Raw genomic sequence first — 13,718 nt, 5'->3', positions numbered from 1 at the left:
CAGTGGCCGCGGTCGGGGCTCCCACGGACCCGCACGGTCCGAACAGCTGCCCCTTCGTTCCCCCCCAGCCCCCGTCGGGCCGCTCTTTCCGTTCGGGGCGGTACGTGCCGGGCCGCACGGGAGCCGCGGCCACGCGTGGGGCGCTCCGCGCACGTGGCGCAACGACGGAGGCGGCGCTACCCGCTACCCCCGCCCCAAACGGAAGGCGCGGCCCCTGCGCCCTATAACGGCGGGGGGGGGCCGGGGGAGGCGACACTCGGCCGGCGGCGGTACTCGCAGGTAGGGCCCGGTTCTGCGTTGGGTCCACGTGGCGTTACGGGGGGAGGGATGGAGGTTTGAGCCGGGCCGGGGGGTTTTTTCCTTCCCGGGAGGTTTTGGGGCTCCACGTGGCTGGAGGTGGGGATGGAGGATGAGCGGGGATGGAGGATGAGCGGGGAGGCGGCGGGACCTCGTGGTGGGATCCTTAATGCTGCGGTTCGGTTTGGCCACGAGCTCCGCCGTTGGGACGGGAACGTGACCGGTGGGCGTTGATCGCCTGCTTAACGCTGGGGCTCGGTCCCACCGCGGGGATGCGAGGCTGAACCGCGGCCGGTGGGCCCGGGGGTGGGCTGGGCTGGGCTGGGATCCCCCTCCGCTTTTCTCCGGCATTGGGAGCTGCTGGGGCCTCGGCAGCGTGTCCGTGTGCCGCACACATACAGCGGCCGTGGTCTGAGACCTCTCGCTGTGTCCGCTCCCGGTTCGCTGTGCCGTCGGAGGTGGCTGCTTTTGTGTCGCCCCACGTTTCCCATCGAGGTAATTCAGGCCTCGGTTTTGTTGGCCGGGCCCTTAATTTTACTTCTTCCCCCACGTGGAGGAGAGACGGGAGGTTGATGGCCTCCAGCGCCCCGCGAGGTGCTCCTGGGGATGGGGGGGGTCCGCGCCGTCGGTTCTGGAGCCGAAGTGCTCCATGGTGAGAGCAGAACGAAACAAAGGTGGGTGCGGAGCGCTCGGGGCCCTTTTGTGCCGCGGCTGCAGCCGTTGGATGGTGCGGCCCCGGGGTGGGCGATACGTCGGTCATGTTTGTGGTCGCTGAATACAGGGTGGGTAAATCCGCTCTGCCTTGTGCGCTGCAGATAGCGGGGATGGATGCGAGGCCATTAACCGAGTTATGGGTGGTTGATAAGGAAAAGGAGTTGAGGCCCCGGGGGCCGCGTGGGGAGCGGGAGGTGAATGCTGTGCATAAGCAGAGTTACATCTATGGGGCACCCAGCTGCCCTATAGGTGCGGCCTGCACTGGGCTTACTCATTTTTCTTGGCCTTTTGTGTCAGGGGAGCCTTTTAGATCCATCCCAAGGCACCTGGAATGTAATGGGGTTTGTTTTCTTGTTATTCTGTGTGCCTGAAGCCATTCTGTGGTGCACAGGCATCCCTTTCTCATGCTAAGTGAGCTGACTTGGTGTGGGCTGTTGTTTGGATGCCTCTGCTCCAGGCTTTTTCTGGTTATGAAGAAGAGAAAGGCTGAAAAATGCCACTGCTGGGACTCAGGAGCTCCCCATGCACTGTGTGCTGACCTCGGAGCCTTCTCCATCTTCACCTCGTGGTGGATCTTCCATCTACACCCAGATGTGGTGCTGTGAGCTTCCCTGCAGTGTTAGAGCTGGGGTTGCATCCTGTCCTGCCCTCCAGGCAGAGATGGGAGCATTGCCATCTCTGTGCCCATCAGGAGGTGGTTCTTAATCAAAAGGTGCCATTGGTGCATCAGTTCTCTCTGCTCTCTCACTTGCCTTGATGTATCTGGCAGCAAAGGTGGAAAATAGACTTTATACAGGGCTGGATGCTTGCGTGATTCCATTCCATACATCCTTCATGAGGAGTTGAAAAGTTGCACGTAGCCTAAGGGAGGCAAGTTGTGTCTAAGCACCTCGGTGTTAATGTTGTAGTTTTATTGCTTCTCCCACTTCCTTCGGTGGAATAAGCCCATAATAGCAACCTTTCTGATGAAGAAAGCAGGAGCCTCTTGCCATTATTGTCTGAATGACTCATTTTTGAAATGCTCCATTCAAGCTGCTGCGATATAATTGTGCTGCAGCCAAAGAAAGTTGGTTGTTGGGCTGCAGTTGGTTCCCAAAACCACAGTCCTGTAGGTGGTGTCAGGTAATCTCCATCTGCCTCCTCTGTGCTGGGGAGGCTTTAAAAAGGGATGAGATGGATGTGGCTGAGAACAAAGGAGGAGCTGCTGCCCTCAGGGTAGAGAGGGGTGGTTGTTTTGACTGAAACAGCTGTGGGGCTCTGAGGTTTTGCAGCCCCACACAGTGAAACCTGGTGTGGCTGTGTCCTTACCTTGGCTGTGCATATTGATGTCTAATGAAGGAATGCTGGTGCTGCTCGGTACCACATTTTTCTCATTCTGAGGATTTCTTGGCAAGGTGCAGATCGTCTCTGAGGCATTGCTGCAATGCTGAGCTTGGAGAGAAACATCTCTGCTCCTATGGAAGTGTCTGTGCTTGGGGACCTGAGACTGAAACCTGCATGAGGGGATGCTGAGAGCATCAGCCCATCTGGGATGGGGTTGGGTGGCTGCTGGGGTCTGTGCTGTGCATGGAGAGCCCAGTGGGAGCTGTGTCATAGGGCCTTTACTACCACCCTAGAGCTGTGGGTCAGAGGGATCTGGAAGAGCTCTGCTTGAGTCATGGCCACTGCCAGCATGTAATGTAAAAAAGAAAAGATCAGCCAGGGTTTTTTTTCCCCCTTGATCCTTCTGGTTGCTTGCTTAAGCTTGCTTCGTGCTTTCTTATACTAGTAAGGCTCCTGGTCCTTGCTCAGACAGGCTGAGATCATTGGTGGTAATAGCTGGAGACAGCAGCCTGGAGTGGGTGCTTGTAATAGACCTGTTTTGGTGGGAGAAATTGGTACCTGCTTTCTTGTTTGTTTTGGTTTTTCCTTCCAGTGCTGCTTTGTGCTTCTGATAAACAATCTCGGAGTCCTGTTGTATCAGCTCCCTGCAGGCAGGAGGGCAGCGCTGGTGGCTGCAGGCAGTGAGGAGCTGCCTGGATGGGGTCAATGCACAGCAGTGCAACCTGCAAGCCAGGTGTGGTGGCTGCTGGGTGGGAGATTATCTTCAGATCCCTACAATCTCTGTCCTCGGCCGCTGTTTGTAGTGGGTGATGCTCAAGCAGAGCCTGCAGCCCTGCTGAGGTGTTGGGTGCTGCTGAGTGGGCTGCTGTGCACTCTGATCCTGTACTGCAGGCTGGGGCTTGCACTGCTGTGGGATCCAGCGCTGAGCAAAAGGTGAATTCAGCAGTCACTGGCACCTCTGAGAAGCACAAAAAAGCCATATATATGCCTTCTGGCATCTGCTTGTCTGCTCGCCAGGCCGGCAGACTGCAGCATGTCTGGGGCTCTGCTGGCCATCCTTGGGCAGAGGAGGGGTGCTGAGCAGGCTGTGCTGTGGCTGGTGGAGGAGCCTTGAGCTCATCTGCACGGGCTGCTGTCCTTGGGCAAACTTTATGTGCTACTGACCTCGCATCACCCTGGGAACAAATGCTTTGGCTGAGCAGGATCTCAATTGAGTATTGTTTTAGTGCAGAGTCCCTGCAAATGCTGGGTCGTCACGTATTCCATGCACAGCCAGGTTAAAACCCCGGCTAGGGGCACTTGTTGGAATTACAGCCCCATGCTTAATTCTGTCAATGTGCTTAAAACCAGTGGGAGCAGCGTCTCATTAGTTCATAACAATCTCTATTTGATCTTTCCTCTGGCCAGAAAATGTCTTGATTTGAAGCTATGAGGTGTTACTTGCTCTCCCCAGCTTGCAGTTGTTGGCAGCTCCATCTCCCCAGCAATAAGTATAAGCCTGCAGCTTGGAGTGAGGAACTGAGGGGTGCTTGGGGTTGTGTCCTGGGTGCTGCATGTCCCTGCCATGTGGGAAAGGCTTTAAAAGCACCTGAGACAGTGAGTGTGATAGGAACATGTGCATGGTGCAGTAAAAACCCCAGTGGGAGGGATGGATGTGAGGGGATAGTCAGGGGTCTGCAGGGCTGGGATGCTGCCTGCAGGGGTGGAAACTCCTTCTGCCTTGAAAAAGAGCACTGTGAGGTTACCTTTGTAAAGGGATTGCCCCAGAAATATTTAGCAGCATTTGCAGTGCCTCATAAATGTGAGCCTCTGTCTCTCTCCTCCGGAATCCTGCCAATCTGGGGCTTGAAAAAGCACAGCGATTTGCTGGGTTATATAAGTAGAAGTCTTTAAAATCTTCCTAATCCAGGCACTTCCAAAGAAGAGACCACAATAGCAGCTCATAGGACCTGGGAGAGGGGAAGGACCGTGGTCTCGTCCAGGGTCTGTTCCCATTTGCTGCAGCCTGGATTGCATTCTGCTCCTGCCATTGCTATGCAGGGTGAGGGCTTGCTGTGGGCTACCTGTTCCTGCAGGTTTGTCAAGACTTTACAGGCTAGCAGATGTGATACTTGCAGTCATTACTTGGTCTCATCAGTCTTAATTACTGCAAGTATGGTTGCTTTGTTTCCTAATAGGGCAAACTGTAGCTGGCTGCCTGGCAGCTGTGAATATGATTTCCAAACACATCTAACGTGTCGCTGCTCTTCCAAAACAGAACTGTAAATGTCATAACTGTTCATTTACTTTATGTATTTTCTTTTGCAGAGGGGAGGGAAGCTTTCCCTTTGGACCGGCTGCCTCGCGTGTGCTTTTTCTCTCCCATTTGAAGCCTCCCTTTGATAGAAGAGGTATTTTAAACCTGGCCTTCCTTAATGAGGGTTTGCAATGAGTCAGGGCAAAATGCTCTGACATGCAGAGCTCATGTAAACCCTCTGGCATCAAACTTTGGGGATCTTGCTTAATGGTCTCTAACTTCAGCCCAAGGTGTTTCGCTTTGCATTGGCACTACAAGAGAGATTGTCTTGCTCTTCAAAAAGTCCTTTTATGGAAGGATGCTACCTGAGCAGCAGTGTGTAACTTGCCTGCATAGCCAGAGGGTAGAGTGTGTGGTGGCTGCTTGGGGTGAGCTGAGCAGGGCTTGGCTGTGCTGTCCATGCAAGTTGAGTTGATGGTGGTGGCTTATAGGAGCATCCTATGAATGATTCCTGTGTATGGAGGAGCCCACGTGCTCATGATAGTCATGTGCTGTGCTGGCTGGAGTGTGGGTGAATTTACAGCCAAGAAGATCCATGCTTGGGCCAGGCTAAACCAGTCTTAAAGGCTTAGGGCAGTCTCGGGTGCAGGGCTGGCTGCCTCCTCCTGCCCACCAGCCCAGGTCTGCTGCTTGGCAGATGGAGCTGCAGGGCCACATGGGGCCTGGCCTGTGCTAAGAGGTGAAAGTGATCCGGGCACCTGTAGGAAGGAGCTGGCTGCCAAGAGCACGGCAAAACGTGCCAGGTAGATGCTGGCATGAGAGTGGCCGTGGATGCGATGGTAATCGCAGTGAGCCCAAGCGGATGTGTGCTATAAATAGGGCACATCACACCTCTGTGCCAGTCAGTGTGCTGCAACCTGGAGCTGTTGCTGTGTTATAGGAGCTCTGAAGGAATGTCTGGTGCTCCATTATGTTTTCAGGTGAAATCTGCGGGGGCATGTGGGAGCTTCAGGGGCTGAGGCATTTACTGTTGTTTTGCATACAGTGAAACCCATGCGAGTGGCTGATCTGGTTGTTTCCTCCGTGGGATGGATTGTGCTGCTCTCTGCTGTCTGAAGCAGCCTTGTTTTTTCCAGTAACCACAGCTTCAAGGTTTGTGCCAGCTGTGCAGGGAGCACAGGAGCTGTGGTGCTGGGGGTGCATGAGCAGCACTGTCCCAGCTGCTTTCCCTTGTGCTGGGAATGGCCTTTTTGGTATCAGAAGAGGAGTTGAGCAGTGCTGGGATGCACATCGGCTGTGGGGGTGTCCTGGGAGAACAAGAGAACCTCCCCCTCCCTGCCCCAGGGGAGGACAGTGTCCTGGCAGCATCCCACTGTTGTTGCTCACAGCTCAGTTTAGCTGCAGCCTGTGACCTTCGGGGACTGCAGGACTAATGGGTGTGCTGTCTTGACACCTGCCTGCCTTTACTTTGCAGAGTCCTGGCTTGTGCACATAGTTTTATCTGGTGGGTGTGTATTTAAGAACATGGCGGTGCTGCCCTGCTCTGGGCAGCCCTGTTGCATGTGCTGGTTGCTCTATACGACTTCGGGAGTCCCTTTCCTTCTTACTGATTCCCCATTTCAGGGTTTCCCAGGTTTTCCTGCCCATCTGTGGGCTGCAGGAGCCTCAGCACATCTGGCCCTCACCAACCTGCATGATCTGTGTGTTTGATTTTTAAAATGGCTTTCCAAGGCCTGCCTGCAAACCTGGGTTCTCCCCTCTAGGAACAGCCTTCCTGGAGGGAGCTGGGGTGCATGTTTGGCTGCCAGCTTCCTTGGTTGCACTGGGGTTGTTGGGCATCATGCTGACCTTGTGGATAGGGCCCTGCATAGCAGGGGAGCGAGGTTACAGCACTGTGTGCTCAGCTGAGATGATACTTTGTCCTTTGCAGATCTTTGAGCCTCAACTGATCCATTGCCAGCCTCATTCAAGATGCCAGTGGCCTTAGGAGGCCCTGTAGGATACACCCCTCCTGAAGGAGGCTGGGGATGGGCTGTGGTCTTCGGAGCCGTCATCTCCATTGGATTTTCCTATGCCTGCCCCAAATCCATCACTGTGTTCTTCAAAGAGATTGAGGTCATCTTCAACGCATCTAGCAGCAAAGTCTCATGGATCTCCTCCATCATGCTGGCTGTTACATACGGAGGAGGTAAGAAAACTGAGGACAGCATTGCATGTGCTCTTGTATTGGAGTAAGTAATGCTGAGCCTCATTAATTGTATCTTGTTTTGACTGTTGTCATTACAGCTTTTAGCAAAGTTAGGATTCTCTTGTTACGTGAGAGCGAAATTTCTTTAGCAAGCTTGCTTGGAGTAGATTGCTTAAAGTTCTTTTCAGTGCCCAGAATGCAAAAGCTGGGTTAATCTGTCCTCCTCAGCAAAGCTGTAGGTAAATTCTTTCCGGGGTATTACAACTTGTGTAATTCTGCCCTTGTTCTTGGAACAATTTGTGGCTGAAGATCTGTCTGCCCTCAGCACCTGCCAGGGGATGAGGAGAGTTGCTGTGCTGAGCCCAGAAGCCCTGTTATGGGGTCTCCTCCTGGTTCGGGTTGCTCAGTGTTGGAATCCAGCAAGCACTGACTGCCTACCAGAATCTGTTCCCTTTTCTGGTCAGCTCTGACTGCTGAAACATGTTCTAGAGTGCGCTGAAAACGGATGTAGTCTGCTCTTCCCCATTGGTGCTGAGCAGTGCCTCAGACAGCTTGTGCTGTTTGGAGATGGCAGCACACACTGGGTGATCAGAAACACAAGCAGAATAAAGCCAACTACTTGAAGTGAAACAGCTCCCCTCTCCCGTGCTTCAGAAACTGCTTGGAGTCTCTCGATCCCCAAGCTGTGCATTTTATGCTTGTTTTTACACCAGCAAGTGGCAAGCAGACTGTGCTCCTTGGAACACACTTGGTGTGTTCCAAGTCCTTGTATCTCCTGTCCCTAAGCCCTGGTGCCTTGTGCCAGCCTGCACATGCAGTTTTGCACCGGGTAGCTTGGCTGAAAGAAGTTCTTATTGGGACCCTGTTGTTGTATGTACTTCAGAGGCGAATCAGAGCTTGTACTGCTGCCATCCCGAGCTGGCAGGGTGCCTGGTCTTATTTGCATTTGTGCATCAAAAGGAGCTGACGTTAGCGGCCTGGCTGGGCATGAGGCTTTTCCTTTTGGGGAACAGGCTCTGCTTTGTCCTTGCTTAGTGAGCAAGGCAATGGGCACATCTCCCTGCTCCAATGTTATAACAAGCTTGTAAACAGTGTAGCTGCCTTAATGAGGCTTGATCTGGGCCATTCCTTTTTCCTAATGCACTGAGAATAGTCCCTCTGCGTGCCCCGGAACCTGTGATGCCTGCTGCTCCTTGGACTTGGGGTGACTTTTGCTTCTAATCCTAAAGACTCCCTTGTCCTGTGCCTCATGCTGATGCTGCCAGCTGCTCATACTGAACAATGCCCATCAGATCCAGCAGCTTGCTGGTTTTGCATCACTTGCTGTTACCTGCACACAGGCAGATGCATCCCTCCGGCCTGGTGGAGTGCAGCCTCTTCCACTGCAGCTGCTGCAGTAGCAGCTGGGCTTCCCAAACGTTCCCTGGGCTTTGTTTAAACTAGGCAGAAAGGTCAAGTAGTGTCTGAGGACCCATGAATAACATGTTGACAACCTTGCTATCTGTTAATGGCAAAACTAGGTCTGTTAATATTCAATGGATGTTCATTCAGTTTATTTAAATACATTTTAGTATCTGTAGAGCATGCTTTGCAGTATCTAATCACTGTTTGCTTTGGATTAAAGCTCCTGATAATGAAGCACTTAAAAGGCGGTGTGTGGAGCGATTGGGCTGCTCCTGCCTCAGGGGGTAGCAGTGAAAACTTTGCCTCAGTCTCCCTGGCACTGTGCAGGGGCCTTCCCTTCTGCAAGCCCTTGGTGCACTTTGCCCAGCACCCATCAAAGCTGCTGCTTCATGGCCTTGTCCTCCATCAAAAACATGTTGGATGCAAGCTATCACCGTGTTATGCTTTGCTCAGCCCCTGGGCCCAAGGTGGCTGCAGAGCATGGGGCAGGGCCTTTGCCCTGGGAAGCTGTTGGGCAGCTGGATGCCTTACGTGTCCCTGCATAGCCCATGGAAGGCTGCTTGCCCAGGGAAGAAACCATGACAGTAACTCACCTCTGGGCATGTCTCCTTTGACTCTCCAGGTCCCATCAGCAGCATCCTGGTGAACAAGTACGGCAGCCGGCCCATCATGATCTTGGGTGGGTGCCTCTCGGGCTGTGGTTTTATTGCAGCCTCTTTCTGCAACACGGTGGAGGAGCTCTACTTCTGTGTGGGGGTCGTAGGAGGTAAGTCCCAGCTGTGCTCTAATGGGATTGCTATGGAGAAGCCTTTCTCAGAGGAGCAGCTTCTGTCTAGTAATTCTTAGGAAATACTTACTATGAATTTGCGTAAGTCCCAATTCCCTTTACGTATTCTAGTAAGAGGATGGCCCTGGTGATGCAATGCAGAAGGAATGTAAGTGCACAGGCACTCATTTGCCTACTTAAAATAGAAAGCTTCCCATTATTCCTGTCTCGGGTTTGGGTTGTGCCGCACTAGTTGATGTAAGGTCTGTCAGGGGTCATGGCAGTTTTGTCTTTTTAGTTCTCCTAGCTCTTGTACATGGCTTGTCCTCCCAATTACCTCCACAATGGGTGCTGAGATGCTGAGTATTGCTCATACAGGCTGAGGGTTAATACGGCTGAAGTGGTACTATTTAACACAAAGAACTGAAGCCGTGATCTCTTGTTCCTCTTAGTCAGCCTCTCTGTCATCACTGCTGGCTTGTAGGGATGTCTACATGTCTTCATTTCTCCTCTTCAGGCCTTGGACTTGCCTTTAACCTGAACCCTGCCTTAACCATGATTGGCAAGTATTTCTATAAGAGGCGTCCCCTGGCCAATGGACTGGCTATGGCTGGCAGCCCCGTGTTCCTGTCAACCTTGGCCCCTGTGAACCAGCTCTTCTTTGGCATGTTTGGCTGGCGTGGGAGCTTCCTCATCCTCGGTGGTCTCCTGCTGAACTGCTGCGTTGCTGGGTCCCTCATGCGGCCGATTGGTCCCAAGCCAGACCAGATGAAAAAAGAGCCCAATAAAGAGGCATTGCAGGAAGCTGGGAAAGCAGTGAAAAAAGGTGATGGTGATACTAGCACAGACCTCATTGGTGGGAAGACAAAGAAACAGAAGAACTCTGTTTTCCAGACGATCAACAAGTTTTTGGACCTGTCCCTCTTCACACACAGAGGCTTCCTGCTCTATCTCTCAGGCAATGTGATCATGTTCTTCGGGCTGTTCGCTCCCTTGGTCTTCCTCAGCAATTACGGAAAGAGCAAGAAGATTGCCAGCGAGTCTGCAGCCTTCTTACTGTCCATCCTGGCCTTTGTAGACATGGTAGCCAGACCTTCCATGGGGCTGGTGGCAAACACCAAGTGGGTCCGACCAAGAGTCCAGTATTTCTTTGCCGTCTCTATAATTGGCAATGGGGTGTGCCACTTCTTAGCCCCCCTCCTGTCCACCTCCTATGCTGGGTTCTGCATTTATGCTGGTCTCTTTGGCTTTAACTTTGGCTGGCTTAGTTCGGTGTTGTTTGAAACCCTGATGGACCTGGTGGGAGCGGAGAGGTTCTCTAGTGCCGTTGGCCTTGTGACCATTGTGGAGTGCTGCCCTGTGCTTCTGGGACCACCCGTGCTTGGTAAGGATACCTCTGTGTGCTGCTTCTCCCTGTCTGGCCTTGCTGTGGGGCTATGGGTCCTATCTGTGGACATTGTTGTCCATTTCTATGGGGCTCTGAGCCTGGGTGGAGGTGAGGGAGGGGCAGTGGCAGCCCTGGACCTACTGTGATGTCTGGGGGGAATGGGAGGTGGGCTGAGCCCTGGCATAATCTGGGGGACTAGAAGGGATAGACCTGAAGCAAAGGCAGTGGCTTCTTAAACCCCAAGCAGTTCCTAGGCAGTGCTGGAGGTAGTCTTGCTAAGCTGTCCCCTCTCTGTCCCTTCAGGTAAGCTCAATGACATGTATGGTGACTACAAGTACACGTACATAGCCTGTGGGGTCGTCCTCGTCGTCGCTGGGATCTACCTCTTCATTGGGATGGGCATCAACTACCGCCTGTTGGCAAAGGAGGAGAAAGCAGCGGCGGAGAAGGCGAAGAATGAAGGGAAAGAAGAGGAGACCAACATTGATGAGGCTGAGAAACAGAAAGAAGCAAACAACGATGTGGCAACCTTGCCTCAGAAGAGCACAGAAGATGGTGGCAAAGAGGAAGAAAGCCACATGTGAGGGACTGGTTTTAATCCCAATGGGTCAGGGGAAGCGCCGCTGTCCTGAAGCAGTGCCTGGGGAAATGCTTGTGTTGGGCGGCTGTGAGAAGTGTTTAAACCAGGTGTTCATTTTTTAACCAGGCTCTGAACTGTCTTTCCATCTGTGTTCAACAAAGGTAACAGAGCTACATGCGCCGTATCCTCGCATGTTTGGGGTGGGGGTGGGGAAGGGATGACTTTTTATATTCTGGCTTTTTAACAGTAACATGATTGTACTAATATGTGCCTTACAGTCTTAAAATCTAGCTGAATCTCAATGAGCCTTAACTCTACTCTAAGCCGTGCTTTAGCTCTGTATTCTGCTTGGGGTATGATGTGTGTGCGTTTGTGTGTGTTTCTTTGGGAGTTCTGTTGATAAAAAGCCATAAAAAGTGGGATACTGGGTTTGTTGGCGCACGATAGATGTCAGGGCTGAGCCCCAGATGAATCCTGCTTCACACGCTTCTTACTGCAGGCACTGGGCATGGGGGCAGTGGGTCTTTTAGCTTCCATGCCAGGTGCCTCCTGGCTCTGTTAGATGGTCTTCAGGCATGTTTTGAAAACTTTTAGCTACTGTAGTTCTTTAAAATCCTTTTTTTTTTGTAGTTTGGTTCTCATGGGATAAACAGGTTGGAAATGGATGGCTGCAGTTCATGTCGGGCAGCATCTCCTGTGCGGTCGCCCACTCTGGGCCTGAGCAGACCCCTCTGGGCTGCATCAGTCCTCCCCCCCTCCCAGCAAGGCACAACCCGAGTGCTGGGGTCTGTGCCCATGGGTGGGGAACCTGGCACTGCTGAGGCAGAGACTCTTCTCAGTGTAATAAGATGTAATATGAAATGTGTATGAGTGGAGCTCAGCTGGCACCACAGCGGGGTTTGGGGGTGGGTGGCATCCCTTGGCCTTTCCACAGCAGATCCAAGGACAGGCTTCTACCTGGAAGGCACCAGCCCAACATCCCTATCCAGCCAAGGTTTAGGTGCTTAATGCTTCACAGACCGAAGGGGCCAGATGGACCAGACTGTTGTAGATGCATCCCTGAGACAGGCATTCTGCTTTTCCTGTTTTTATCTCTTAGAATTTTCCTCTTTTTATCTCTTAGAAAAACCTCCTTTACATGCTTCTGTTCAACTTAAGATCTTAAGGTGATGGATGCCTTACTGCTCTCATCTAGGACATGTAAAGGGGAGGAAAGAATTTGTTAAGTATTTATTTTTTATCTGTTAGTGTTGGAAAATATCTCAGTGTACGTGGGACAGGTTAATGGCTCTCAGTTCCTAGTACCCGTTAACCTGTGAGAGGCCGAGTATGTTTTGAAATAAACTTCTTTTTTAATAATTATCCCCTTTAATCTTTAACATTTCTTTCACGCTGACAGCACGTTCCAGAAACGTGCCACATGATGGGTCTTTTGGGCTGGTTCTGGGGAGACAAGTTAAACTTAAAGCAGCAGGCATAGAGGTCAGGTATGGTGCAGGGTAGTTCCTTAGCAGGCTCTTGTGTTGTGAAAGAAGAGGCAGCAAAGAAACTTGGTGCTTCCCTTTGAGGATGGCTGAGCAGATCTCTTGATCTCTTCCTGCAGCAAGAAGCTCCTTGGCCTGGAACTCCTGCCTGCAGGAGACAGAGCCTTTTCCCATGGGTCTGGCCAAGGTTGACATGGTGCCCGACATGGGGTGGGTAGGAGTGCATGTGTGTGCGTGTCTTACTGCTTCACTCGCAGTCTTTGCATGTCAGGAAAACGCAGCCTTGGGGAGCAACTGAGTTCCTGCCTGCTTTTCCAGCTGCCTAGAGCTGCTGCTAGTATGGTGTGCCCTGCTTGGGTTGGAAGCTGCTGTGGTTCCAGCAAGGGATGAAGTGTGTTTTGTGCCTCTTTCGATCTCTCTAGCTGCAAGATGACAACTGCCAGGTGTTCCTATGCACTGTGTTTTTAGAGACAGCTTTCCTCTTTTTAGCAGGATGCCTATGAAAGCCGTAAGGTTCTTTATTGCCCAGTGGGGGCCACTTCTTTGTCTGCTCTGTGGGCAGGGCTGTGATGAAGGGGCTCCCAAGCCCTGCTGCAGTCTCTGGTGCTGTCTGTGCTGCTGTGGATGTCTGCAGGCCCGGTGCTGCCAGGAGGGAACCCAGCAGCTCCCTATCAGCCCTATGGGGAGGTGCCTGGTGCCCATGGTGGCCTCACTCAGGGTGCTGACTGCTCTGCCCTGCACCTCTCCTGGCTGTTGTAGTTCTCCATCGTTGTCAGCCAGCTCCAAATCTCACAGGAAATAAACAAAAAAAGGCCAGGGTATTTCATACTGTAGAGTAACTTTATAAAAGCCAACAGTATTTTTGTACAAAAGGTCTTTATTGTACTGAGCTTGTAATACTGGAAAACCAATTGTATTTTTTTTCGTAAGTGCTGTGTCTATTGTAGTTACCATAACTGGTTCCTGTTGCAATAAACTAACCGTGTTGAGCTGCGGTGTGGTTCCTGTTCTGTAGGCTTGGATGGTTCCAATGGTGCTGGGTCTCGCCTGGTGGTAAAGGGATAGTGGGGGTGTGAAGGCTGAGCTGGTTCCTGAGCCCTGTGTGGGGGTCATGCAGCCTGCAGGCTGTTTTGTGCTTGCTGGATGTTCTTGAGTGACTATTCCTTCTGCAGAAGGAAGGGCTCAGCTCTTGACTGCTGTGTTTGACCCTTGCAGGAGGAGGAGTCCTCTTCCCTGGAATCCAGTAGCACAATTACTGATAGACACTTTACAGTAAGTAACGCTGCTTCCCTGCCTGTGACTTCTGCAAGGCGGCTGGGCTGATGGCCAACTTGGCCTC

At 52.3% G+C, this 13,718-nt stretch overlaps 1 protein-coding gene across 5 annotated transcripts; it reads left to right on the top strand.

Annotated features, from left to right (window-relative positions):
- Positions 1-251: 251 nt before the first annotated feature.
- On the top strand, positions 252-13,368 carry SLC16A1 (solute carrier family 16 member 1). Of its 5 annotated transcripts, none has more exons than XM_015885337.3 (6): positions 252-279; positions 4,642-4,724; positions 6,501-6,758; positions 8,785-8,928; positions 9,446-10,312; positions 10,619-13,368. In XM_015885337.3, exons 3-6 carry the CDS (start codon positions 6,542-6,544, stop codon positions 10,897-10,899), a joined length of 1,509 nt encoding a protein of 502 aa, XP_015740823.1. In that variant the 5' UTR covers positions 252-279; positions 4,642-4,724; positions 6,501-6,541; the 3' UTR covers positions 10,900-13,368. The 5 variants fall into 5 exon arrangements, with proteins under 5 accessions (XP_015740823.1, XP_085383314.1, XP_015740825.1 ...); XM_085527188.1 differs by having other exon boundaries at positions 252-333; XM_015885339.3 differs by having other exon boundaries at positions 252-792.
- The last annotated feature ends 350 nt before the right edge of the window (positions 13,369-13,718 follow it).

This window comes from Coturnix japonica, chromosome 38 (genome assembly GCF_054131305.1).
Source record: "Coturnix japonica strain WE chromosome 38, WE-NBRP24, whole genome shotgun sequence".
NCBI classification, from domain to species: Eukaryota; Metazoa; Chordata; class Aves; order Galliformes; family Phasianidae; genus Coturnix; species Coturnix japonica.
Note: the sequence above shows the minus strand (reverse complement) of the source record. Positions and strands in the feature narration are given on the sequence as shown.